The sequence below is a fragment of the Labrus bergylta genome, chromosome 16 (genome assembly GCF_963930695.1).
Source record: "Labrus bergylta chromosome 16, fLabBer1.1, whole genome shotgun sequence".
In the NCBI taxonomy this organism is placed as follows: domain Eukaryota; kingdom Metazoa; phylum Chordata; class Actinopteri; order Labriformes; family Labridae; genus Labrus; species Labrus bergylta.
The window spans coordinates 11,440,100-11,467,869 of NC_089210.1; the positions used below are offsets into that span (position 1 = coordinate 11,440,100).

Genomic DNA, 27,770 nt, shown 5'->3' on the forward strand with positions numbered 1-27,770 from the left:
GCCTCCGAAGGCCCAGGTGGACGGGAGAAGGGAGGAGGTAAATAATGGAACAGCCTGACAAACAAAGGAGGCGCCATGATGCATTGTCTGAATGTGAAACAAAGCCACAGGTGTGTGAGTTTGTGTGTGTGTGTGTGTGTGTGTGTGTGTGTGTGTGTTCGAAGGACTGATGGTTGCCTCCTTGTCTTTCCATCGTTTGCAGACCCCTGCAGGACAGTCTAGGCTGCTTTTTGAAGTGAGCCTTGGGGCAGCACCTCTGTGAAGTGACTGCATGGACGAAGCTGGTGCATTTGGGCACTGATAGAAGATAAAATAAATAAATATATAAAAGAAGGAACGTCCCTCCAGTGTGGAAATGTAACTCTAATGCAGCAGGAGGAGGTGGACAGGAAAGCTATTAAGGCTAAGCGAGGGCCTGGGGTCCACTCAAGTTTTACACTCCTACTCAGGACTGCACTGTATGTATTCCTGAAACACACTCTTTTTCTCTCTTACACGCACACACACACACACACACACACACACACATCCACTCAGCCTCCTGTTCCAGTTCCGTTCCGTCTGAACTCTCTCTCAGCGCTGAGCCGAGCAGACTCAAGGAAACGGTTCATTTAAATGTACATAATTTGCTCTCGGAGGCTCACTCTTGGTCTCCGTGTTCCCCTGCGGCGCCACAGAGAAGCAGCCCAGGAGAGACGGAGAAAAGATTTATCCTGGAGGAGAATTCAGTGGCCTGGACAGAAACAACAGGCTGGTAAAAGTTGGGCAGAGAAAGAGAGAGAGAGAGAGCTTCAGGTACACTGGACATCTATCCTCCAGAGAGTCTGATGCCAACACATGTTTTCATCTCGACTCACCACCAGACTGTTTAAAAAAGTGAAGAGCCATAACACAATGCAGAGTATTTTTCACAGTGAGGGCTAAAATAAATATGTTTTTGAATTAATCATCTGCTCAAATACATTTTTTTTTTTTTTTTTTTTTGCTATGGTCTGTATTGGTGCAGCCTCTTTGACGTCATCCATTTTTTTCTTGGGTTCATACGTGATGCCTTTAGTTTCCATCTTTGTTTTTTGAAGCCAGAAGTTTCCATATTTGGATAAAAGGTTGGAGTAAGAGAGGAGCGAGGTGTTGGCAAACAATTAACTCAAGAAAGAGCTAGTTCTTCATGTGCTGATTGATGATTACAGAGGCCCTAAGAAAGCTTGTGGAGTGGAGAGAACCAAAATCTCAGATGGGTTGCCGGTGAGTGACATATCACGTAAATAATTGGTCCTCTCATCACAACCGTCCTTCTTAATCTTCGATAGTTGCAGTTTAACAATACATGGAGGATGCAGGAATACAGGAATTTGCAAGTGACTAAAAACTAGCACATAGACTTATACAAAGAAAAAACAATCACGTACAAGGGTGAGAGACAGACCAGGGTGAAAAGAGTGTGACAGGAAGTCAGGGAATAGGAAGAGAGTGAAAAGCGCTTTGGCCTTTGTCAAAGTCAACACTTGGCCTTTTGCAGATCAGGAGGTGATTGTGTTGCACAAGCTTGTGTGTTGTCAGAGCGTGCAAGACGCCCGCTGTGTCAGAATTACTGTTGGATGTCAAGTATCAGACATCTGCTTGCTTGTGTCGGCGTGTGAGGCTTCACTTAACCTGGGGATTTATACAGGCTCAGACTTTACACTAATACTGACCCGTATTAACCAGGGGAGCGATGCAGCTTCCAGCATTTTGTCTGTTCAACAACAAAGGCACAGAGAAACTAATCCCCATAATTGATTCTATTTAAGCTGAGTCAACTCATATCCAATAATGAGTAAACAACTAAAGGGATTTGTGTGATAAAATACGTGCTTTTTGTGCATCATGTGAGCATGATTTAGTCCTGCTGTGATAGAAATAAAGACTAAACATACAACAATAACAGAAAGAAAAGAAAAAAAAGTAAATATGCTGAAATCATCCACACTACACTCAGATTTGCTGGACTTTCTGTAACACCAAGGGACCAGAAAACACCCTGTTGATATGTGAAAAGAGTTCATATTGTTGACACTGCTCGTAACTTTTCAAGGTACAGTAGAAATAAAACACAAACCAAAAACGTCCCCATGTGCCGTCCGAAAATCAAGCTACTTTCCTCTGGGCCATATGAAAAAGTTTCCAGCCCACACATCCTGTTTTTGAGTCCCATCATTTAAAGAGTGTCATTGTTCTGTTGCTTACTATCTTACATACTGATCACTGTTTCATCTTCTTTAAAAAGGCATAAATCACTATAAAATAAAATCTTTACATACAAAGAACTTGTAGACATTAGTAAATTTGAAAAAATGTCATGACACAAAGGATATATTATTAAAAGTAGTAATTTACAAATATCCCACCAGTGAAATGTCAAAGACTAGAGATTAGAGAATAGAGATTAACATGAACATAAAAAACAAATGCAAATATCAAAAACTGCCTTTCAAAATATTCCCTCAAATGATGAAGCAATGCCATTTTTAAGTGTAATGAACTCAGCATAGCCTTAGTAACTGTTGGTGATCACAGGGTTTGAGTGAACTATAGCAATTTATTACATTTCCATAATAATTAGTCGACTGTAAGCCTCCAAACCGCCTCCAGGAACACAGTCAGCAGCTGCTTCACATAGCCAGAGAGCACCACAAAAACACGGCAATTGTGAGTACAAAGTCACACAATTTATCATTTGGGGGGAAATTACAAGGGGGACCAGTTTATAAAATGCCATAATTTCCATTTTAATTTGCAAAAGACATGTTTTATTTAACACACATAAAAGAAAAACAGGTGTTGATGGCTTTGATGGTTCAAATTTGATCACTTTAACCTGTGAATTGGCAGCCATCACACGTTATTTTTTTCAAATATTTCGGGACATCTTTTTTGAAAATTGTATACGGAAAAGAAAAAAAAAACAAATGTGGTGAGGATTGGATAACCCTGTAATGGGGTTGGTTGTTGCAGCGGGTCAGAGTGTGTTAGATGGTTAATAACTAACTGTTATATAACAATAATATGTTAAGGGGTACCCGTTTCACCACATACCTTAAGCTCCTGTCTTATTTGGGATTGACCACTAATTAAATGCAACAGTCCAGATATAACACTTTATTTTAAAAACGTGTTGATTCACCGCATGTTCATTTTAAAGTTACAATTTATGGAAGTTGTTTGATGCTGAACTGTATTTATTAATTTTAATTTAATTTAAATAACCCTTCAGTATAGTAGCCTCTCTATAAATACCATACTATTGAATTATCATCCAATGATTTAACATACAAGCAACCTCCCCTCCCCCCAGCTTTAAAAGCTAGTGTTTAAATTGACTTGCTTTTGAACTGCAGTATTTCATACATGTGTTAATATGTGTCGATCTCTCTGTGTATCTTTGGGACCAAAATTAAAGTTAAACCAACTACTTTTGTTTACTTTCCAATCTGACAACTTTGAATGACCTTGGTTGGACTAACATGAAGTAAAAGGCTTTACATATAAGTGTGGCCTAAGGGCTTGTTTACTGGTGACTGATCAACAGGAAGGACCACTGAGACCCCGTATGTTTCCTTTAATAGCTTTCACCTCCGCCCATCTGCCCATCTGCCCAACTGCCCCAGGTTACCTCTTCAACCATTGTTTCCCATCCTGGGGTCTGTCCCCTCCTAGGGAGGGCACCAAAATATCTCAAGGGGGGCACAAGGCTTTGTCTGTTCTCAAGTAGCCAAAATTTGATTTGCACTTATTTACTTCAGTCATGATAAAAGTATGACTGGGAAGTTCACAAAAGTCTTTTTTAGTAAGAAAGAGTGTGTTTAGGCATATTTTGATAAAATGTGTCAATGAAAACAATATATTTAATGATGGTTTTTGACTGAAATGTATTCTTTTGTGTGCGGGTCCTGGGGCGGCTCAGCTTTTCTTCAATACTGATCTGAGGAAAAAAGGTTTGGAACCACCACTAAACAACTTCCCAAGCCTCACCAACACCCAGCTTCTGAAAAAAAAGTCTGTTTTTTTAGTTAGGTGTCATTTCTTCTGAATGATGATCATTACTGGGAGAGTCTAATTAAATTAGGAAGGAGTGTACTTTTTTGTTTGTTTGTTTTTTTTTTTAAACAGAGAAATATTCATTTCCAGCAGCTTTTTATAGCACAAAGTGTGAACACTCCTAGAAACTTAAGGGCAAATTAGCTGTAAGAAATAATTGTGCCTTTGGCCAAAGCTCTATAGTTCTTGCCAAACTTTGCCGGCTGTCATGGCAACGGGTGACACTGTGACATTTTCAGCCGAGTGCGTTTATCACCTCACACCCTCCCTGCTATGTTTGCCTCTGACATTTTGCAAGGGGCGGAGCTGGCAGCAGGCACAAAAGCGGCTCTGCTGTTGGCTCAGAAACTTGTGTTGATGTCTTCATGTGTTTGTTAATGAACAGACTTTCCTGCATGTTGTGATGCTCATGTGTATGCATGTATGTAGATCACTGTTGTCATGTGTTTACTCCCCTCAGGAGCTGATTTCTCACTCAAGCTTCAGCATCTCATCACTGTGTGTTCATAATGCCAAGTGTTGAATTTAAAAAAAATAAAAAGTACAGCTACCATGCTACCATGCCATGATGGAAATATTATGAATAACTCAGCTGTGTTTGCATGATTCATCTCCTCTCATATGGATGCATGTGTGAAAAAATATCTATTCTATAAACGTGTGCGTGTTTGAAATGTGAGTGTGTGTTTGTTTGTGTGTGTGTGTGTTTGTGTTTGTGTTTGAAATGTGTGTGTGCAGACCTTGTGCTTAAGCCTCTAGAACCAGTAATTGAAAATTGAATAGAACAGTGAAGTTGCAGGCTCATGGCTCATGGCCTAATTTGGCAGATGGCTCTCTGAATCTCTCTGTGGAACCATTCCCTCAAGTGTGTGTTTGTGTGTACGTCTGTGCGTATTTCTGCTAGTGTAGCTCCTCAGAGACAAAGACTCCTCAAAGCGTCCTTTTAAAGATTTAAGTTTACGTCAGGATCGACACTGGAAGTTTGGAGGTGAGGGGCTGGTTGTTTTTTTTTCTTCTTCTTTCAGTCCTCCCCTGTGGTCTTCTTCACCTTGCAGGGGCTCATTACCTCTTCATTTTTCTCTGAAACGTTGTCTTAATCCCAGCCGTTTACCAGGTTAATGTATTCACTTACGGAGATGTCATCATGTTGCCTCTGCAATTGCACATGTGTTGAGTGTGCGTGAATCCAGCAGAGGAACAGAAGCTCATGTTGTCAGTCATGTTGTCAGATCGTCGCCACATTGCAAACAAGTCACTCATGCACACTGGTACATGTGTGCTCTTGTTCATCTTGTATTTTGAAAAAAACGGGGCAAGTGTGAAAACTTGTGGGAGCATATTTTGGTTTACAATTGTAGCAGCAGTAATGGTGAAAAACATATTTCTGCTGATATATTGGTATAGTCTTGGACGCTATTTTTATTGGTCATGAGTGAACTTGTTGAGATCTGCAATATCATCACAACACAGTCCTTGTAAGGCTAAAACATGATTCATCAGAAGATCAGACCAGTTGTTAATTCTTTTTTTCAGGTTTTTTTTTTTGCCTTGTTGCCCTTCTCTTCCATTTTCCCTTCTTTTTTTTTTTTTTTTTTGCTTAACTCAGCAAAGACCTTTTATTCCAAGATTAATATTGTTGTTAGAGGAAAGGTATCATGAAAAAAAGTAAGGTCCAGATTGTATAAACAGAATTACACACTGAGATTGGAAAAGAGTTTGAATGCTATATGTATGTGTATTAGTTAACAGGCAAAGGAAAGCTTTGTGTCATTAGCAACAAGTATAGAGATAGAGAGGGGGCTGTGAAAACTATCATATGGTCATTGGAAGGGACGAATGAATTCTGAACTCTGCCTGTCTCCCGAGGTCCTTTCATGTACTGCATATGAACACTTCATTACATATGTTTCTTTTCCCAGCTCATGCCAAAGGGAGCACACTCACCTGTGCAGACGGCTGCATTCTTGCCACTCCACGATGAAATGTAACTTTTTCAGCCAATCTCTCCAGTAAATTCTTCTCTTGGATCTGAGTTGGTGGATCGTCACGGCGTCCTGCGACTTTCCCCTCCTGTTATCAGTGTCTTTTTTTAGGCAAACTTCTGCTGTCAGCAGCAGGCTGTGTGCGAGCGTCTCACCGCACACCTCCCAGTCAGTGCTCAATACTGACACATGTCTGTATGTGTTAATCACAGATGTCTATTTCTCCCCCTCTCTGGCCTCCCCCGGACCTCCCATGGCTCTCCCTGTCTCCCTGCCCGGCGCAAGCGGCACACAGGTGACACAAGGCGGCATGACTAGCAAGCCACACATCCATCAGACTGCGAGAAGCAGCAGGAGTGAACTCACTGAGCTAAATTTGTGGTCCTGAAACTCAGAACAAGCAGTCTGCTCAAATTCTGCAAGACTGTGAGGGCTTTTACATTTTCATAAAAGTTGTGTGTGGTTTCAGAAAATCACATATCGTTAACGATATCTTAATTTGCCTGTTCGGGTGTCTACATCTGCTACTTGTCAATATCAGTTTATCTGTGTGCTAATGTCGGAAGCACACTGTTTAACGGCCTGTTCTGCTCGAGTGGGAGTAATGTGGAGGGTAATATCTCCTCTTTGACATTTGCCCTCTGCAATTCTGACCTCATCCACCTCGCCGTCGTTCCCTGCTTCAGGCCCTGTAGCTCTGTCTGATGTCCGCTCACGCAAACACTGCTGGCACACAGGAGCATGCACGCTTACACAAACACACAAACACACACACACACACACACACACAGATTTGCTGCAATTAGAGTCATATTGTGTTAGCTCACTGCCTCCTACGTTTCTAACCAATAGGGTCATTTGATAGATGAAGAAAACAAATACTTCCAATTTTTTGCAAGTTGGCTGTCTCGAATGTACTCCGAAACCCCGTCTTTTCCTTGAACTAAACGGAACATTGAATCTTGTTGTATCCAGAGTGTTCTCATCTCTCTCCATTCGCCTTTCTGTTTTATTTGAATCCTTGTCGTTTATTGCCAACATGTATGAGACGCTCAGTGTGGAAAAAGGTGAGGGATGTTTTTGAAGATAATGCAATACCTCTTCATTGTTTGAAAATCGTAAACTAATTGGTAACTGAATAAAACAAACATCGTACATTGGAAGTAAACCAGCATGTTTAGCATATTTTTGGACCTCATACTGCCCAAACATTCACACATTTCCTTGCTTTTTATCCTACAAAGATGTTTGTTTGTCTTGGCTACATAATTGAATACAATTAATGCAGCGAGCACTGCCTCATAGCCAAGAAATGGTTTGATCTTTGTTTAAAGTGTGTCAGCTTTTAGCCCTATTAGTAGTTTGTTCTTCTTTGGGGTGTGTATGCGAAAGCACCAGGGAGACAGCACTTTAAAAGGTCACTAATGCACTCAGCCTGCTGAAGGGGAAAAAAAGCATGTTGGATGTTTGTTTGTGGATTTTTATCTCTCTTTACAGTGAGTTCTCTCGAGATGCAGCACTACAACATGTGAGGGGATGCCATGTACTTTTTTTTCATAGTTTTTGTGTGAGAGAGAATGGGAGATGGAGAAACATTTACTGCACTGGATTTTGTTTGTGCCTGCAGCATTGTACAAGCCTACACAAGACATTTCCCAAGAACAGAAGTAGAATAGGAGGAGAGCAAGACAACAGCTGTGACGAGTTAGAGTCAGAGAAAGGAATAAGGGTCAGAGGTGTCTGAAGTTCTGTAAGTCAACTTTCATTCTGCTGCTGCCAGAAATATGATGTCACAGTATTAAAAAAAAAAAAAAAGTGTACACAAGGCAGTGGAGCAGGGAGGTGAGGTCATGGTGTCACACGGTTCGTGGGTGGGCCTACAGATAAGCACCTTGGTGACTCAGCACGGCCAGCATCTCCCGACTCAGGTAGTGACTGCAGAGAACACCTGGCTTGGCAGATTCAGAACATCCAGGGACTTCCGGAAAAAATAATTCCTCCTCAGCCTCTACCCAAAGTGACAAAGGCAATCATGTGCGGCGATTTAGGGAACACAGAGTGAGGTTGACAGTGCTAATGTGTGACTGAACTATCATGCAAAGGTTTTTCTTTGTGTCTGTTAATGCTTGGGAGTGTGTGTGTGTGTGTGTGGGGGGGGGTGTGTGTGTGTGGGTGTGTGTGTGTGTGTAGGCTCTGGGCAGCATGAGGAAAGTGTTCCACTTACAGCTGTCTGTGTCTTTAACCTTTGAGTTTGTCATACCAGGTTAAAGACACAACACAGTAAGTAGATTGGAAAAAGGTGAAAATAAAAGAAAGAGGTCAGGCTTTAACATGGAAAGAAAATATGCTCGACTGCATACAAGTCAGAATTTACATGTTGAAGGAAATCTTTCCTAATGCCTCACAAGTGTTTGTGGCAACCTTTTCCGCCCACTGGATGTTTATGTGAAACACTGCTGTTAGAGATTCTTTATATAACCATCAAGATCGCATTAATCAACACATAGTTTAATCACATTAGCATAAGGATTTAAAGAGAAGGTGATGCAATCTCGGCCAATCTATATCCTAAAGTTAGAGAAGCTGAAAAAAAAAAAAGCAAGACATGGATCAATATAAAATATACATTTACTTAAAACAGACATTAGTTTGCTGTGACTGCTGGTCTTTTGCGCCATAGAATTCTAAAAGAATAACGATTAATAGTTTGTCCATACTCGGCCGTAAATTGTGCTGTACTGATAAAAACCCTTTGGAATCATCTTTTGCGTCATCACTGACAGGTGTCTAGTTGCACAACAGTAAATTTGCTGTAAAAAAAAAAAAAAAAAGAAAAGACAAAATTGCAAGACATTGCAGGTCTTTTTGACAACACTTTAGCTGACGGAAAATACAGTGCACAATATAGTAAATAGGGAGTTATTTGGGACACAGCTTGTTTCTTGTCTGTTGGGGTTTATAGAACACGACCCCGACAGCAGCATGGGACACACCAGGGTTCCTTTTGGTTTCTGTCATGATGATTTGCAGTTGACATAACGAACTCAGAAGTCACCAGTGGCTCTGATGTTCAGTATCTGCCCGGTGTGTTCACAGGAAAACATACCGAAGAGAAAAAGGAGCTGTTGTCTTTTTAAGGCATGTACTAGTTTTATCATTCTTTCAGCCTTTATGTCTTAATTCTGTGAGAAGAGTTTCCAGATAATACATGCTTGACTTGGATTTACTTGACTAATGAAAGGGGAACACAGACACATGTTCATGTTATTGCTGGATGTTTCTTAATAATGTAATATTTATTATGCCGTGTCCTCTTGGCCAGGTCACCCTTGTGAAAGAGGTTTTAATCTCAAAGGGTTAATGTAAAGTGTAAATATAAAAAGGTAATAGGATGTGTATAAAAGTAGCGTATATGGCAGCAAAACAAATGTTTCAGTATAAAACCACCTTGAATGCTTTAATGTTGGGGTTCTGTGATACCTTATCTGGTTCAACATTAAATTATCTTTCTCTATTCAATCATTTCTGTATTTAATCTGAACCTGAAGGTTTTTAGTATTATCTTCATGGTTTCATGGTCTGGTACTTTAGTGGAGCCTTAGAATTTTCCATGGCTTTGTATTTTTTCCATCAGTGCATCCATGATACTTATTTAAATATCAAAAATTCTCATGCTAACTATAGCGTGCATTCGCTTGTTAAATGCTAGAGGGAAGTAAATAAAATGATACAGAAGGTGGTGACTGGCTCCCTTAAGAGCAGAGCAGTGTGGACCAACACAGCCGCCGGTGTCACATCCCATTCCTGCCAGGTCTGAGGAATGTCCACTCCCTGACACTTGTCCAATCCAAGCCATCTCGCGCTCTCTCCTCCAGCTTCACGCCTGCTAATCTCTCCTGACACCTCACACGGCTCCGACAAGGAATCACTCTAGCCTGAAAACAATCCAGCCCTCCTCCCTCTCCTCCCCAAGACTCCACCAGCTCGTCTCTCCCTTCTGTCCGCCTTCCTTTTACTTTCTCTCTGTCCCACTCCCTATCTATCCATCTATCCTCTCCCCATTACTTTTCTCCGTGGCCTACTCTTTCTCTCATGTCTCCATCTGTCTTTGTCAAACCACATCCCGCTTGTCTTCTATCTCGCTCCATCTTTCCTCCCCCTGTCTTTCCCCCTCATCCACACTTCCTTGCTAGTATATCATGCCTCTGTTGATGGGAATCTGTGAAAAGATGCTGTGATTGCCGGTTGAGGAATAGCACATCCTAAGGGACTCATCAGCATTCAAAAACTGCATTTTACTCCACTGGTGGATGATGCTAAAGTTGGATGGTCTTTATCTCCGAGTGCACCTTTGCAGCTCCTCAGGATCAGTTAAAGACGGGACAGAGAGAGCATAAACACAGACTTCTCTCCCTCGGTACCCATCAGCCCAAATATACTCCACCTTTTTTGAGAGAAAAGAGAGATGAGGGACTTATTTATAGGGTTTTTTTTTTTATGTTCGCACTGACAGGCCATTGTTAAAATTCTCCGCTTAAACAAGAACAAGAAAACAAATTTCTGGTCATGTTGTTTGTTAGTCTCGCAGAGCAGACCAGCTCCTTTACAGATCATTTTCCCTAATTAGCGTATTTGCGATACAAGAATTCTCCAGAGACAAGTGGCTCAAAAAATCCCATTTATTATTTAAATGTATTCAACGATTCCAAAAGATAAGATAGACAAACATGTCATAGATTTCATTTACAAGCTGTTTGTTCTTCTCATCCTATCTATAGAGGCTCCCCGCCCTACAGAGCACAAGCTCATTGGCTGCTGAGTAAAATATCTTTCATTGGCTGTAGCACAGAATAACTCTGGAGAAAAAAAAAAAAAAAATGGTGTAGCTATCGGCACAGCACATGCTAAAATGCAGACACTACAAACGTACTCACACATACAAACACACACGCACGCACACACACACACACACACAAACCTGCAGTCATAACAGACCAAGTCACTCACCCGATCCGTTTCATTTTTAAGCAAGCTGCCAGGCCGCCTTGTTGAGTAAATATAACCTTATCAATGCCTGTGTGTCAGTGAAGATGCAGCTAATGAATGGACGACATCCAGTGAAGCTCAGACACTGAAACAGGAAAAAATTGCACACTTACTGTTAGTGTGTCTGAGCCCCCCCCCCCCCCCCCCCCATCCTCGTCAATTCTAACTTGTCCTGTCTCTCTATGTCATGATGTCTTTCTCTTCCTCACCATCCTCTTCAGAAGCCACATGTAACAAGGCTTGTAAGGTCGGCACAGCAAAGAGGAATAAAGCACGGGAGCTTTTTAAATAGGGTATCTCTTTTTTCTTTTCTTTTTTAAGACTCTGTCTAATCAAACGACTGGATGTGCTGAGTCGAGTGTCTACATAAAACTAGAACATCGAAAAGAGAATTTAAACTCTACGTCGAGTCCGAAAAGCAGCAGGATATTATGCGTTTGTGTGTTAGGGCGTCGTGGTGAGGTGTGGAAAGGGTATTGTCTCAATGAAATGCTTCCTTTGTTGGGAAGGTACAGTGCAGAATGTTTTGTTATTCCCCACATGGACAATATATAGTTACTTTGTTGCACCCAGCGATTAAGAAAGGTCTCTTTTTCAGTTTTTAAATCTCCAAGCTACATCACAGATAACACATCTTCACTTCTCCCAGTCAAACAAGATATCTTCACAAGGGACAAATATATTCTTTCTTTTTTTTTCTTTTTTCTTTTTTAATCTCATCTGTGTAGAATATAATGCATGTCTACAAAATAAAAGCACACTCTAAGGGAAAATTGCACGGAACAACACTACGAGTTTCAGTCGATCGAGTCCACTGACGGTACAGCTGACTGTTGCCATGGTGGAGAGAAGAGGTGAGATCATCCACGTTAGCAGGGTTTTGTCATTTTTCATGTTGATAATTCTGTGCAATGGAGCAGGGCTGAAGAGGAGAGACACTGAAAGAAAGCGAGGAGTGTCTTGACACGTCGGCATTACGGCGAGGAGTGCAGAGAAAACATGTCCTGCCATGCCTCCTGCCCCTGGCCCCTCTCAGTGTGTCCCCATCCAGGCTTGGCTACAGAGCCCAGACGTCTCGGCTGATGGATACGAAGCAGAGGTGTCCGTGATGATGGAGAGAATTAGGAAAACTAGAAAGCATTCCAGCTTTTAACACACACACCCCTCCCTCCCATTGTTGTACAACTTCATGTCTTAATCTCTGTCTGTCTGACTGTCTCTCTGTCTGTCTGTCTCTCAGTCTGCGTAGAGGATGAAGCCAGAGAAGGTGCTGTACTTGTTGTTGTTGCCTCCATGGGCTTTTCCTCCGTCCAGTTTGATGTAAACCTCGTCTCCTGCATCCAGGTGGAGGATGACGCTGTTTGAGGCGTAGTCGTAGTTCTGGTCAGCATCTTGGGCGATGGCGCTGGCACGGACCTGGATGACCCAGGACAGAAAGATAACAACAGGTAGGCTTGTTAGCAACAAAACACACAAGAACAATAAATTCCATTATAAAGGACATTCTTGTCTGTTTTTCGTTCCATCATCGCACTTACAAATATGTAGTTTTCAGTGTTTTCACTCCTCAATACTTTAATCTAAAATAAGTTCCTATATCGCCACCTAGTCTGTATAGTCTTCTGTATTTGTTATTTAATGAAGAATGAAGAAATAATCAATCAATGAAATAATCAATAAATGAGATAATCAATGGGAACTGTTAAGGCAAAGTTTATATTTCTATACATTTTTCTCATTTTTGGTTCAACAAAGGATGGAGGCTTTATGAGAAAATAAAAAATATTGTTACATTTCTGCATCCATGACTTGTTTCATATCTCCACAGTAACATAGTAACTAAGGCTGTCAGACAAAATTGATCAATTTCAGGTAGTCGCAATTAGTTTCCTTTTTTATCGCATGTTTGAAATTCCATTATTTCACATAAAAATCACAGTTGTTCGGACTGTTGGAATTCATCCCTGCTTTTATTTTCAAATGAAAATACTGGTAGATCGAAGGCTACGATGTTAAATAAACCATGGAACAAATAATTCTTCACAGATCCAAAAACGAAATGAAACCAGCTAAAAGGAACGGTGAAACAGTGAAATGTTTGACGTCATGAGGTGGACATTACTTTAGACACGTCAGCTGAGCTGTTCTGGTATTGTTTTTTAAGCCAAATGAGACATTCAAAGATCCAGCAGGGTTGTTGTCAGTACGTATTTTCAGGGATTCATTCATCTTGATAATTTTGTGGACATATCTTTAAATTGTGTCAACCATCTCACAGTAATTCTACTTTTGGGTCTGTGAAGCGTTAACCTTATATGGGTGAAGCACCTAAGTAGTAGCAGATCTATAAATGGATAGGAGCCAACTATATGTTGTCAGCAACTGTTTGCTAGACAGAGAGTCTACATCTGTTACGTCTACAAATCAGTGTCATGTCATCTTTATTGTTTTATAGTGATGTACCCAAATGGAAAGGAATTTGTGGGCTGTACCTTCTAGCGGAATATAAGCCACACTGTGTGATGAAGGCTTGGCCATTTTGCCATTTTGCCCATGATGGCCACTTTGCCAATGATTGTCAATGATTGTGTGATCTTGGTCAGCATGGGTCAGCGATGGTCTGCACTTCGTCAGCCATGTGTGTTGTGTTTCTGTGTTGTCTGACCATGGCTGAATAAATCTAAGATGATCCACAGTCTGTTTCACGATTTCATAATTGTCCATCTCACACAGAAATAACCCCCACCTAACAGTTGTTCTTTTCAATCACTGTGACTACAGGGAGACAGTGTGAAGGCTTATCCACACTGCACTTAAAGGAAGAAACTAGCATGGGATTAATCGGGATTACAAAAATGAATATAAATATATATATATATTCTGCAAATTGACAATCAACCACAAAGAAACTAAGATCTCTTTATGCATAAAAAACAACATTACATCTTTTTGGGGGGCCAAAGAAGGAGCAACTAGAAAGAGCCGTTTAGATTTTTAAAAATCACTCAGATCAGTAGTCCTCCAGCAAAGACCCGAGGCCCATTTCAGAAAGCAGCTTTAGTGCAAACACTGAGTCTATTAACCCTGAAATGAATTACGGTTATAAGTGAGAGGAAATGTGTATGTGTGAAATCAGCATTATGTTGGGGATAAAGCAAATTCACATTGAAATAGCCACTCAATGATATCCTTTTATTCAATATGTCAATTATGATTCAAGTGACCTCCTATGAGCCTCGTTTGTTACTTCTTTTTCTTAAAGATAATTAAGGAGTAAAGTAAGAGGACCTCTTTTTTTTTTCATCACCTGTTGCCATGGTAAATAGTATACCGCGGCTCACTTAATGATGGCTTTTTATAGTTGTGGTGCACGCATTTAACACTGAAGCCTTTTTCACATATGCACTCCGGATAATATTGAGATTATTACGGGAGGACTGGTCTGGATATTCTCCCGACCTGGCTGTTCACATGTGCTCCTCACAGGGGGGAGTCCATCCCTGTCAGACGGGAGGAGGGGTGGTGGTCTCCTGAGGTAAGACATGATGTAAAAAAAAAAAAAAAAAAAGACGCGGAAGTAGCGAACAAAGCAACAGAGTCCGCTATACGATGCTATAATGAGAATATTTGCCTTCATATCAAAGCTAAGTGTAGTTCAGCGGAATCACAGTGTCATGAAAAGAGCGGAGAACAACATACTGATGAACAGAAACTTAGTCGTTTAATTACATGTGCACAGATTGTAGATGAATACAGTCTATGCACCGTGCAGCAGTCACAGAATATAAACGTCACTCCCCCCCCCCCCCCCTTCCATCGGCTCAAGCAGAATTCTCCGGAGATGCCCCGCTGCGTTCTCACATCAGCCCACTCGGTATTGCTGCGGAAAAAAATACTAGGGGTAGGAGAAACTCTGGGTGAAGTCCGAGTGAAAAAAGTGGCTGTTTGAGTTCACACATACAGCTCCTCCTGGAAATATCAGGGGTTTTTCAGTATTTTTCCGCCAGTGTGAAAGCCCTTTGAGTGAACCTACTCAGAGTTGATTAAACAAACTCAAATCAGCGGTGTTGGAACCGGAAACTCTGAGTTTCCCACCTGAGGGTGAATGAACTCAGCACTCAGGGTTTGACTGAGAGTTTGTTGAACCTTCTTTCTGAGTCGAGCCCATGACAATTGAACTTGAAACAAAAATACTAAAGAAAGTCAAAGTCTCAACAGGACTGACTCTTGGGGGTTTTAATGTGAAGGAACAGGGAAACCATAGCTCATAGACCGAAGAGGTGATGAGTCATTGGAATAAGTTAACATCATATCAAACATTTACATTCTAAACCATTCAAACTGATACTGTGAGTGTGAGTGTGTGTGTTGGGGTGTGTGTGTGTGTGTGTGAGCGTGCGTGCGTGTGTGTGTGGTGTGTCTGTATTCTGCCGGTCTGGCTATAGCACATTTGGAACTGTTTCTAAATAACCTGTCCTGACTAATTAAGACCTCCAGCACAAACATGCGCTCCCTCTCAGGGGAGGAAATGTAGCTGCTGTGCCAAATGGGCTCTGAAACAATAGCTGTGTTTTCAAGCATGTGTGTGTGGCGTGTTTGAGTGACTGAGAGACCAATTGTGCACTTTAAGAACCTGCATGTAATATTGCGATTCATACAACAACTTACAGTTTGTCTTTGCCAAATACAACACAACACAATACAACAACCGGAGAGTGAGTATAGAAAGTGACTGAGGAAGCAGTAGTGACATACAGTGAAGGTCACTGAATGTTGCCAGCATTCAGTGTGTGTCTTTGTGTGCGGAGCCAACATGACTAATTAAATGTGATCCTACACAACCGTTATAAACCTTACTGTGTACAGTGTGGCTTGCTAGGAAACAGTATCTTTTGTTGTATGGCTCTGAATTTCAGCACACTACCTTTAACAATAAAAAATAAATACTCCACTGAATCAGCATTGCACTCAGCTTGCTGTGCTAACGGGTGGCGGACAATTCAAAGAACCTAAAAACTATGCTGCAGAACAAGGATGAACGGCTTGTTATATTCCACGCATGCCTTCTCCCATTATGATACTTATTGCACGCATTGTCCACAATGCACCATCGACTAACCACAATGCAATTCAGCCACATACACTTTGATCAGATATTGGGTTAGTATGCCTCAACCAGTTACCTTGGTACATTGGCCATATTAGCATTGCCATTTTTTTTTTTTTTTTTGAGCTGGTTGTCATGCAAAGTGTGACAAAAAAAATACTGTTCTTTTCTCCAAATGCTCAAAGTCTGCAGAGCTGTTGAACAGTCACTCGTAAGGAGAGCAGCATCCATCCTAAGTTGAATAGAATCGAAGGAAAGGATCATTATTTTCTCTTCAGATAAAAAAAAAAAAGGAAAGCACTGTACATCCTTTAAAGTAGTCACTGGTTAAATAAGCCAATTAGTCATTTAGTCTGGTCAGTGAGGTCAAATCAAATCAATATTTTACATGCATTTGAAGTGTTTTCTTGTGGCTCATTATCGGGTCTATAAAGTCCACTGTGGCCCTTTTCTTGGCTCTGTATTTGTCCACACAGCTTTAAATCGGTGTTTTAAAAAAAAAAACTGGTTTGGACAATCCAGCCCAACAGGCAGCGTATTGGGTGTCTCATAATTAGTTGGCCTATTTAGCAAGGACACAAAACATGTAGGCACATTGAGAAATGTGATGAGAAACCAGACACTGACAGATCTCAGGCACAGAACGCTGCACTGTACAGGGGATATGAAACAGTGTCTTTAGATGTTTGTATATCATTAAAGTCATACTTATAAATTATTCAAGTTGTTTATATTTTGCACATTTTAACTCAGTGATTAAAAATAATCCTGTGTGTTTTTTTTTTGTGTTTACCTTTTTTCATATTTTCCCCTTTGGATTATTATTTTGTTGTTAATTCCCAGAAGTGACCCCACAGTCAATCACCGTAATGTTCAATAATTTGTTGTTGATTAATACGCAGATTTATTTTCCCTATTATCCTTCAGCCACCATAATGATCAACCTATGAGCACCCTTTAGTTTTAACAAACCGAACATTTAAGTTTGAGGAGGATGTGCAGAGGCGTGCAAAGTCTTATTAAAATAGTATTATTCTGAGGTTTTTTTTCTTGCCTGGTACAAGAGTTTAAGGCCTGTGATAGAAACCAACCAATAGATTCCTAAAGAGAAGTATGGGAGAGTCTTAAGTGCTTCTCTTCAGAGCAACACAATGGCACACGGACAGACGTACACTAGAGGCCACAGTCAGTCTTTCTTCCAATACCGCTGTAAAAAGCATTTAAATGGTGCGAGGCCATATCCTGTGACTTCTTATTCTGAATAGTTATTTATACAATGCTTCGTCTTTCCATGTGTCTTTCCATAAATATCCACCATAAAAAATCCACATTGGCTTTCTGTATTGATGTTTGAGATGAAAACCTATTCAGCTTTTTAGGATTTAATAATCAATAGAAAGAGCCAGCATGGACTGTCTACAGACGCTCCTCATCATTTTTAAAGACAGAGAGCTGTTCTTGAGTCCACTGCATTGAATTATGGAGCAGAGAGGCGCAAGGTTGAAACTCTTTCAGCCTTCTTACCAAGACCGTTGATTTTTTTTTTTTTTTTTTTTTAAATATTCAATTTTGTAATGGAAGGTGAAATATGAAAAGACAAACAGACCTCTTATGATGATTCAGATGAATCTAAAAGAATGTCAAGCACGGGCAATACACTTAAAGGAACATTTGTGCGGGAAAATAATTTATATACAGCCAAATGTCCTTCCTCAGGCTGCAGACAGGGCAACTTAGATTTTGCTTTGCTTTGCAATCAAACAGTCTCAAACTTGAACAACATATCAGGCAGTGAAAGTCACGTTGGTATGACATGTGCAGTATAGCTATGAAGGCTAATCTGGATAATGAAATTCTGAGGAGAGGTTTTAAGATACAGGAGTGATATATGGAACACTCATCATTTTTTGTATTGTTTATTCTCTTGATTAAATCTAGCGCAGCTCATATCAATGTGCAAACAAAGCCTCCTGTTCTGACACTGAGATGCCGGCGTCCAGTGCATATTAATATGATATGATGTGCCCTGAGCGTGCAAAGTCAACAACATCCTATTAGAGGGTTACCGCCGAGGGTTGACGCTGGAGAGGGTGGCGAGGGCTCAGGAGGATTTGTCAGCCGAGATATTAATGAAACTTTATTAAAATATTTGCACTCCGAGTGTTCACACAGAACCTGTGAACCTCTGGCAAAGTCACAGATGTGTAATATAGCGGAAATGATTCTCTTCATTTGCTCTTTAAGGAGCTAAATTTAAATCGTCTTCAAGTTCCCGATTGATGTGCTTTTTTTAGCAGAGGAGGGAGCAGTACAAATAAAACCAAATATAACCTTTTTTTTTTCCCTCAGAAGACACAAAATGAGCAAAGCCCTGGTGAAAGTAAAGTTTCCAGAAATCCTTCTACTTTTTCCACAATGATATTTTTGTTTTGTTTTGTTTCTCTGCTCTAATGGTTTTTATCCCCTTCTGAGACTATAACTGCCGCAGTCTAGGCCTCCTTCGTTTGCTTCCAATGATAAGCACGCATGAATAAAACCTCTCAATGTTTTTGAAATAATGATCAGGGAGCTCGTGTCTGAGCTATTTTTCCTTTTTTTTTTTTTGCACGTCTCCCATGCACACAAGGAACTTGTTAGAGGCTATGAGCCAGAGGTTCAATTCCCGGGAATGGCAGATGTGTAGCGGGGAGATGAGCTGGGACAAACAGCCAACTGGCAGTGCGTGACCTTGACACCCAATATGTAGAGGAAGTTTGACAAGACAAACAAAGCGTGAGGCTGTGAGCGCCAACTGCAGCCATGCTAAATGAGGTGTCGTGCGACGTTGCCTTCCTCGTGGCTACTCGTGCGTGTTTGCATCCGTCACTTCGTCAACGTGATGGCTTTGATTGAATAATATTACGAGTGGAGACGCGGAAAATTCAAGGCTGCACCTCAACTTCCCAGTTATTAATAATAATGATGTTTTTGTGAAGACTCTGATGTATTTATGGCGCATACAGTAACTATATGCTACTTAATAAAGTAAGTTCCTTTATGGACAGCCTCTATTCAAAAGGAATTATATATTATTTAATTTACCAAAGAGTTAGCGCTAACCAAGTCATCTGATTGGACAGGAGTACAACAGTACTGGTACCTAATGATTATATCATACTGCTTTAGCTGAATGAATAGATGTCAACTGTCAATCAGCTGTTGACCTAAGGTAAATGAATAGTTAAAAAAGAGCACTTTGTAGAATGCTTATGTAAAACAATATGACACTCAAGTTGATGCTGATGTACTGTATATCTGCACAGCTATGATGATTTTCTACACTCAGCCTGCTGCCTCATATATTACTGAATCACAGCCGTGCTGATATTCAGTACAGCTTGAGTTGCATATTCCTTAATCAGCAGCTGTGTTGTGCAGTGTAAATCTGTAATTAATTGCTCCTTTATTAGAATCATGACAATCTGAAGTATTATCCGCTGTGTTCGGGGATATTCTCACTGGGATGCTGATCTCACACAAGGCTTTGTCACTGTGACAAGGACGCGTCTCACGGCCCTCTCTGACAGGGATTTGTTGACTTGATGTTGAGCCTCTATTTTGGATCAACGAGTCTATTGGTCCCCCTTAAATCAAAGTGTGCTGCCGTCTAATTGTGTTTGAACATTCCAGTCGTGAACCGCATGCCTAATAGCAGCTTAGAAAGTCTGCCACAGCCTGGTCCAACATTTCACTGCAGCACAACTTACCAACACGGGCTGAAGGAGAGACATCCAAATGGACTTCAGTGCTACACATGAACAATCAAGACGCAGTTTTTAGGAAAAACTTGTACAGGAAACACTTTAAGGGTTAAGGGAGATTTGTAGTGTCTGGAAGAATTGCATCTCCCGTGTGTTACAGGTTTATTTGTCAGAGGAACCTAACTTAAAGCATGATACGAGAAAGGAAATGGTAACAGGAGATTTGCAATCTGTCAGGAGAGAGTAAAAAAAAAAAAAGATGAAGTTCACCAGCTGTTCTCTTTGTAACTGCTTAGGTTAGTTTGAAACTGCACACCTGCAAAATCTCCATTTACAAAAGTACATCCATTAATGCTAAAGGTGAGTCCTAAGCAGAGCGTAGTTCATTTAGTTCTTCAGTGATAGTTCTCATCCAGGAAACCTTGAAGAGGCCAGAATGACAGTATCACAATCCAGACAAGGCTTCAAAGAGGATAGAATCAGGAGCGCTGAAAGAGTGTTGTCAGAGGCAAGGTGGGAAAAAAAAAGAAAGAGTTATCAACTTTGACCTGCAATCCAGCTTCTTCTTTCTTCCTCGTGTGCGACTCATCACACTCAGTTAATTACTGAGATTTACAGCGCTGTGCGCCTCCAGCACCAAGACCAAAAGCACAATCACTGCAAAGAGACTTTCACTACAAAATGTTCAACCTTTTGTTCCCATAAGCCTGTGTTTTATTCCAGGGTGCTTCCTAGTAACCCTGAGGCACTGCAACTTTCCTTCTTTTCTTCTTAAAAAAAAAAGACCTCAAATGAGTAAGTGTTGGAAGAGAGGCGGAATTCAGGCTTTTCTATGACATCAATTTTTCATACTGTAGTCAATTTATCTTTCTTTTCTGGCGTGATTGTTGATATCTTACCCATATTCATTTAAGGGGGGGGGGGGGGGGGGGGGGGGCAGGGCAGGAGGTGTTAAACATGTTGAGTTATGTCTCAGACTGTGAGTCATTTAAAGCCATTGACTTGCTACTTCTCCGTGAAGAGGGAAAGGATAATTGTGGATATCACTGAGAAGTGAATCTGTTGGACGGCTAAATGTCAGGGGCGTGGGGAGAGGCGGAGAGAGATGTTTGCATAAGAGGGCCGGGGGCACTTGTCGATCTCCCATATGGCCCTCATTATAATGAAGAATCCTTGTGAGTCAACAGCATAGCATCCTTGAGTCAGGCAGTCACAGGAGACGATACATAGCCTATTTTAGACCGTATGTTTTCGCTCTCACTAAACACGAGACATTATTGCAACATTTCATGAGCTACTTAATCTGCGATGCCAGCGCGGGGACTGTGTGTGTCCACTCCTGGCCTCTAATGGCATTCTATTTGAGGCGCCACGTTTTTTGAAGTCACAGAATTATTATAGATGAGTAGCAGGCAGCTTTCGAGCAAATCTTGAAACTTCACAGATGAATGATAGATTTTCTTCCCTGCGCTTGCAGATGAAGCCCTGATGTCAACTTGACATTTCCAATGTGGGTGGTATTTCCTAACAACATGGGCCAATCTTCATTTGATAGCCCTCGCACCTAATTAGAGCAGCTCTAATGTTCCACTCGGCAGAGTGTCAAATCCAATGTCCAATTACACAGCAGATCAAGGCCAAAGGTCCGCCTCCACTACCTCTGTGGCTGATTATAGAAGAAATGCCACGGCTGCATCACACAGGAAGCAACTGGTCCGACAGAGTAAAGGAAAATGCACATGCATTCACACTTTAACACATAAGGGGATCAATACCGCAGGCGAATAGGCTGAGGGACTGAGGGTGGCTCTCTCAGACCCAGTCTGTATGTTTGAGACAGAGTCTCTCTGTTACAGCCTGCACACGCACACAGAGGCCTCTCAGTGCTGCAGTCAGACCACGATGGAGACTAGCAGGTCTGAACATTCCCAGAATGTTAAAATCAATCAAGTCCAAGTATTGCTGTAACTATCTGTGGATAAGTCATGCTTGCAAGGGTAACTCAACTCTCTTCTTTTCTTTTGTGGCTTGAAAGTGACTTGCAGTATGTCAATATTCAATTCAAACAGAGCAGAACCTCATCCAGATGGCTCATCTCCGATGTTTAATGTTGAGATTGACACCACATGCTTAACACAATGTGTGTGGATTCCACCTGCATACACAACGAGAGGAAATGACACACCTGAAACAGAACACTTCAAGGTAAAAAGGAATCCTTTTTTTCTTCACTGTATTCTGTGCAATTTAACATTCAAGAAAAATGAAGAGTATTAATGGCATTACGTGTCATCAAATCTCTTCAGTGGTACCGCAGCCTGCAGTTTTTTTTTTTTTTTTTTAATTTTACTTCCCTTTATAAGCAGAAAACTTTCCGCTCTTTTGGAAAAGTGAGCTCCTGTAAACCTGACACAGAGGAGAGATGGAGGGCAGAGCACAGTTGGGGTGGGCTTGAAGGGTGGGGCTGGGTGTGAGTGAGGCAAGCATGCGTGTGTGCAAGCATGTGTGTGTTTGTGAGCAGGAGGCTGCAGCAGTAATTGCTTGGGAAAAGGCATGTGTAAGAAGGACGTTGAAGCTTATTAAAGGAGGAGACAGAGTGATTATTCACTATGGTCCTCTTGAGAGACTGACGCTGAAGTCATTGCTTTTAATTAACTCTGAAACGGTTTTGTGGAGTAATAACAATATTAAGATGGGAGCGGAGAGTAGAAGCGCAAACACATCCTGGATCTGTTTCAAGCTTTTTAATTGCAATTAAATAGACAAGATGGCCCAATAGCATAATAACTATATCTATTATGTCCTCTTTTCTTTCTCCTCTTTTTACCAATCCTACAAATTGGTCTTTGTCTCTGCTGTGTATTTCATGATGCTTCCATCACAGGTTATAGAAAAGCATTGATTTACTGGAGAGAGTTGAGGATGGCTTGGAATTTTTGACACACCAGTAAGAGAAGAGGCAATGAAGAAGGCAAAAGGAAAGTGAGCGTGGAGGAACCTGGATTACAGATGAAGTGTGCTGAGCTGAAAATAGATTTCTTATTTGTTTGTTTACCTGGCAGCTCACTTTTGGTCTAGCTTGAAAGTGTCAAAGTCCTGGGGACAGAGTTGGGATTCTTGCTTTCCATGCTGTCATATAAAAAGTTGAAATGGAAAAAAGAGTAACCCGTGGATGTTGGTGTTATACACAGCTTGTAAGGACCCTTGGAGTGGGAGGAGCAAAAGCTGGCATGCTGCGGCACTGCGGGGCCTGGAAACCCGCCGATTTCCTCGAGCCAAAAGATGATAAAATACTAGTATTGTGTGCAATCCCCTGGCCTCCCCTGTCCCAGCTCACTGTGTAGCTTTTTGCAGCCTTAATGAGCTGAGTAAAGCACCAGTGTTTCTCCAGGAGCCCCTGTTTGACTCTCAGCACTTCATCAATGATGTAGCATAAGTTTGCCTAACATTTATAACCATTCATAGTCATTTACACAGACCGGGGCTCTGGGGCCTTCTTCATCAGCCAAGAACACAAAGCTAATAAACACCACAGCGAGAGGACTGCGTGTTTATGTAAAAGCTGTGCATAGGACGGAGGAAGCAGTTACCACTTTATAAACATTACGCAGGTCTCTGGAGAGGAACACTGTGTGCGTCTAACTTAAGTACCTCCACACCCTCCTCTTGGGAGCACAATGAAGCGGCAACAGAAGGCATTTTATAGGAACATATGTTCCTATTCCCCAATTATATATCAATGCTCTTCCGCCCGCTCATAAACATTACTGTTGAATGAGACATTATATATAGAACGCAGCGGCTGTAATTCTCTTTTTCTTGCTGGGTGTGTTCTTGGCGAGGGTCAGAAATGTAACCTCTAGCTGCAATGATGAGACTGCAGGTTCACAGCACAGAGCTGATGCCAACTATCATTTTTTCTCAAAGACACATAAATGATTGTCTCAGCACTTTTACTGTATAACAGCTTTATACTTTATTCTAACTCTTTATATGTATTGACATGGATTTTTTTTTTTATGTTGTTAAACTTTCCAAAAAAAAAAGTAAGGTGCTAAAGAGAAGAAAAAACAGAAATGAAGTCACTTCTGAGCCAGCTGAAGCAGGTCAGAGAGGATTCTGGGCCAAGATGTAAAAATACTTAGAGAAGATGAGATTTAGGGGGATTTTTTACTCTATATTTATTATTAATCTTGTGTCAGTGCAGGGTGGTGTTTCTGACTGTGGAGGAGCCCAAAGTCTGTCTGAAATAGACTATAAATGATACATTTCCTTTGACTTGTGGTAAGTGAGATATCACTTGTGTTATAAAGTTATTTAAAAAAAAAAAATGTTACCAGCAGCATTTATGATAGCAAGACTGTGTCTTAATGTTCTATTCACTTTGATTGCAGAGATCTTTGAGTGAAGTAATAAAGTGCAGCAGAGCTAGAGGAGGATGCTGTTTTAAGATGGAGAAATGTGGCCATTTGTGAAATGCCAAGCTGGCAGTGCCTTAACTTTCTCTGTGTTTTACCATATATACACTTTAACACATAATCTAACCACAGTAAGTATGTCTAAAGCATTGAAATGTTAGTTCTGTTAGAACCAAAAGCTGCTTACTGAATCATAAGCCTTTAAATAATATGCTGCTTCTTTGTTGTTTATTTTATTCACAATTATAACGATAGCCTACTTTTTTCATGTCTGTTGTGAACGTTGGAACACGTAGAAATACTTGCAGACTGTGCAAAAACAGCGCTAATCTGAAATAACCGTATAGGTTTGAGTATCATCCATCTTTTTACAGGGGAAACATATTCGGGAGCTGCTTTGAGCAGAAGAGATCTGACGGCTGATCGGAAGGCTGCAAACTCCACCGGCACGCATTACCGACCTGAGAAGACCCTCCGGGGCGCGAAATAAAATTAAAGCCCCATTAAAATGATGCATCAAAGAAGCCGAGAATAGATAGCGCAGACGCCCTAATGTGTTTAACACGACTCAGGAGACTGACGGGTGCAGCGGCGGACAAGCAGCGTTATCCGGTGGGCTTGAATTTAAACATGGAATGAAAGGAATTTCTAATATTTCCTCCCTTTTTTTTACATTTCGAGTGCAGCCAAGACACTACAGCGCACCAAATCTGAAGTGTTGTGGCGATTTTTAATCACAAGAACCCAGGTTTATTGGCTGCAAACACTTACTTATAATAATTATCGCAGAAATTCACGATAACAAAATTCTTATCGTTTTATTACTTATTATTACAGTAGCTATATAATCGCTCCTTGAAGCCAATCGCCCACATTAATTCCGAAGCACGTCTTTTTTTTATTTTATTTTATTTTTTATCTTAACTTCGGCTCTTCAACTCTTCCACAACAAAATTCAGTAAATCTCTGCCGAAAACTGACATTTAATCTCTCGGAATCAAAAGAAATCTGGAAGAAGAAAAAAAAAAAAAAAAAAAAAAGCATGAAAAGCTCGCGATTGGTTTCCGTGCTCCCTTTTCAGCTCAAACTGTGACCGTCCTCTGGATGTCGGGACGCACCGCGCACAGAGGGGACGCGGGATGCCACCAGTCAACACGTCTTTATCTCCAGGCGCGCTGGGTGACAGCTGTGCGCTCTGGGCTTTTTTCATGCGGATGCGTGAACTTTTCACTTTTTTTTAAATTTTATTTTATTGACTGAAAATAATCTGACTGGAATTTTAAGAGAGCCTCCGTATCAGGCAGGGGCTGCAACCCACGGGAGACAATGTTTTCACACCGAGGAAAAGGAAAGAAAGAAAAAAAGTTTTAAATCACTAACCTGGCCGTTTTTGCAGAGGTCTGCCCACATGCTGGTGCCATCCCCTCCTCTCATCAGCACGTGGTAGATGAAGAAGTATGTGCCCGGGATGCTGCAGATGAACTTGCCAGAGATGCCATCATAGTTGTTGCCCAGGTTGGTGACCACATCGTCAAACTTGAGGATCTCGTAGCCTTCGTGGGGGTTCTTAAGCCCCGCATAGAAGGCCACCCGAGGCACCGTGCTGTAGGTAGCAGTGCTGATAGCTCCATTCCCCCCAAGACCCAAAATCCCAGTCCTCCCTTGATCCCCTCTGTCTCCAGGAGGCCCTGCTGGTCCCGGTGGTCCTGGTTCTCCTGGCGGTCCTGGTGGTCCCGGCTTGCCTGGCCGTCCAGGCTTCCCTTGTGGGCCCTGCAGTAAGGTGGAGGGTGGAAGTACGTTGCTGTGGTCACTCAGTGCCTCTGCCTCAGCTTGGAGCCCAGTGGAGCTGGTGCTGCTGGCCGGGGTGCCCTTGTTCAAGTAGGGGTCGCACACCATCCGACAGGTGCCCAGCATCTCATAGTGGCTGGCATCTGTTCCCACAGAGCTGACGAGCACCGGGATGAGGACCACCAGCACCAGGACCAGCATAACCCCTACGGCAGCCGCCACCAGGGTCTTCCTCCCGATGCTGAGTCGGGGAAGGGGCTGCGCTGCCAGCGTGGGTCTCCCGGGGGCGGAAATGGTGACTGCTGGGTGTGGGGAGCCTGTCACCGAGGAAAGGGACCCACAGATCCCGAGAAAAGTTGCAAGAGGACCGGCAAGTGTTTGAGGGCAAGACAAAGATCCACATACACTTGATCCTTCTCTCTGCTCTGCATAGACACACTAATGAAGACGAACAGTCACTCACACATGCATGAAGAGCTAATGAAACCCTACCATGCACAAGAAGACATCCAGCCTGCACTTACAAACACAATCTGACTTGTGAGAAGAAGCAACAAGGATGCAGAGGAGCCCAGAGGAGCGGAGTGAGAGACAGAGGGAGCGAGACAGAGAGAGAGAGAGAGAGAGAGAGAGAGAGAGAGAGAGAGGAGATGAGTGGGTGAGTGTGAGATATACAGAGCAGCCACTGGATCTGTGGGTGCGTGTGTGTATGTGTGTGTGTGTGTGTGTGTGTGTGTGTGTGTGTGTGTGTGGTGAGTTTGTGGTGCTGGATTCTCAGGCTTGGCTTTTTATATGGCAAGAGAAGCAAAGCCCCTCTCCTCCCTTCCCCCTCCCCTCTGCTCCCCCATCAAGTGAGAGGTTGGTGTGGTTACGTCCCCTCTCCTCTCTCTCTCTTTCTCTCTCTCTCTCTCACTCTCTCTCTCTCTCTTTGGCTCACTCGGAGGAAGGACTCTCATCACATTGCATTTCTCTCTACCAACTCCTGAGCTGCTGAGGACCCAACACAACCCCCCCCCCAGACCATCTCACTCCCCCCATTTTCATCCCTCTCTTTCTCTCCTTCCCCCCTACTTTTGATGCTGTTTCTCACTCCCTTGCTTTTTCTCCTCTCTTATCAGCATCCAGCCTCTAAAAATAAAGATGGATCTGTGCAAAGACAACCTTTTTTTCTTTTCCTGGAGGTGGGTTCTAGAGATTCATGCATATATGTGCACAGACACAAGAAAACACTTAAATGTTCTTTGCCAGGAAAATGCAAGCAGCTTCTCAAATATAAAAAAAGGTGCTAATTACAAAAGTTATTGCCAAGAATGTTCTCATAAGCCAACAGCTTGAACAGTATTTTATTATACATACAACCTTCAATGTGGAATTACTGTTTGAAAAAAAAATAATTCTTACTGTATCTCATAGGTAAGTCTCATAAGGAGGCAATATAAAGGTAAAAAGCAGTAATTTATTCTGCCAATAGGGGCCACTGACACTTCCTGTTTTCCTCCTTTTTTTTATTTTCTTTTACCAATAACCCAATTTCTCACTGAATTCACTGTCAACCTTTCTTATTGGTGTCTTTTTTTTTTAAAGTATTGATTTCACAGCTTTTATCAAATTA

The 27,770-nt window shown here is 41.7% G+C and overlaps 1 protein-coding gene across 1 annotated transcript; it reads right to left on the reverse strand.

Moving 5' to 3' along the window:
• Positions 1–10,724: 10,724 nt before the first annotated feature.
• On the reverse strand, positions 10,725–26,420 carry LOC109983135 (C1q-related factor). The gene is made up of 2 exons (XM_020632676.3): positions 25,751–26,420; positions 10,725–12,521 (listed from the first exon to the last, which is right to left on the reverse strand). The coding sequence occupies exons 1-2, from the start codon at positions 26,357–26,359 to the stop codon at positions 12,342–12,344; spliced, it is 789 nt and encodes a 262-aa protein (XP_020488332.1). The 5' UTR covers positions 26,360–26,420; the 3' UTR covers positions 10,725–12,341.
• Positions 26,421–27,770: the final 1,350 nt, after the last annotated feature.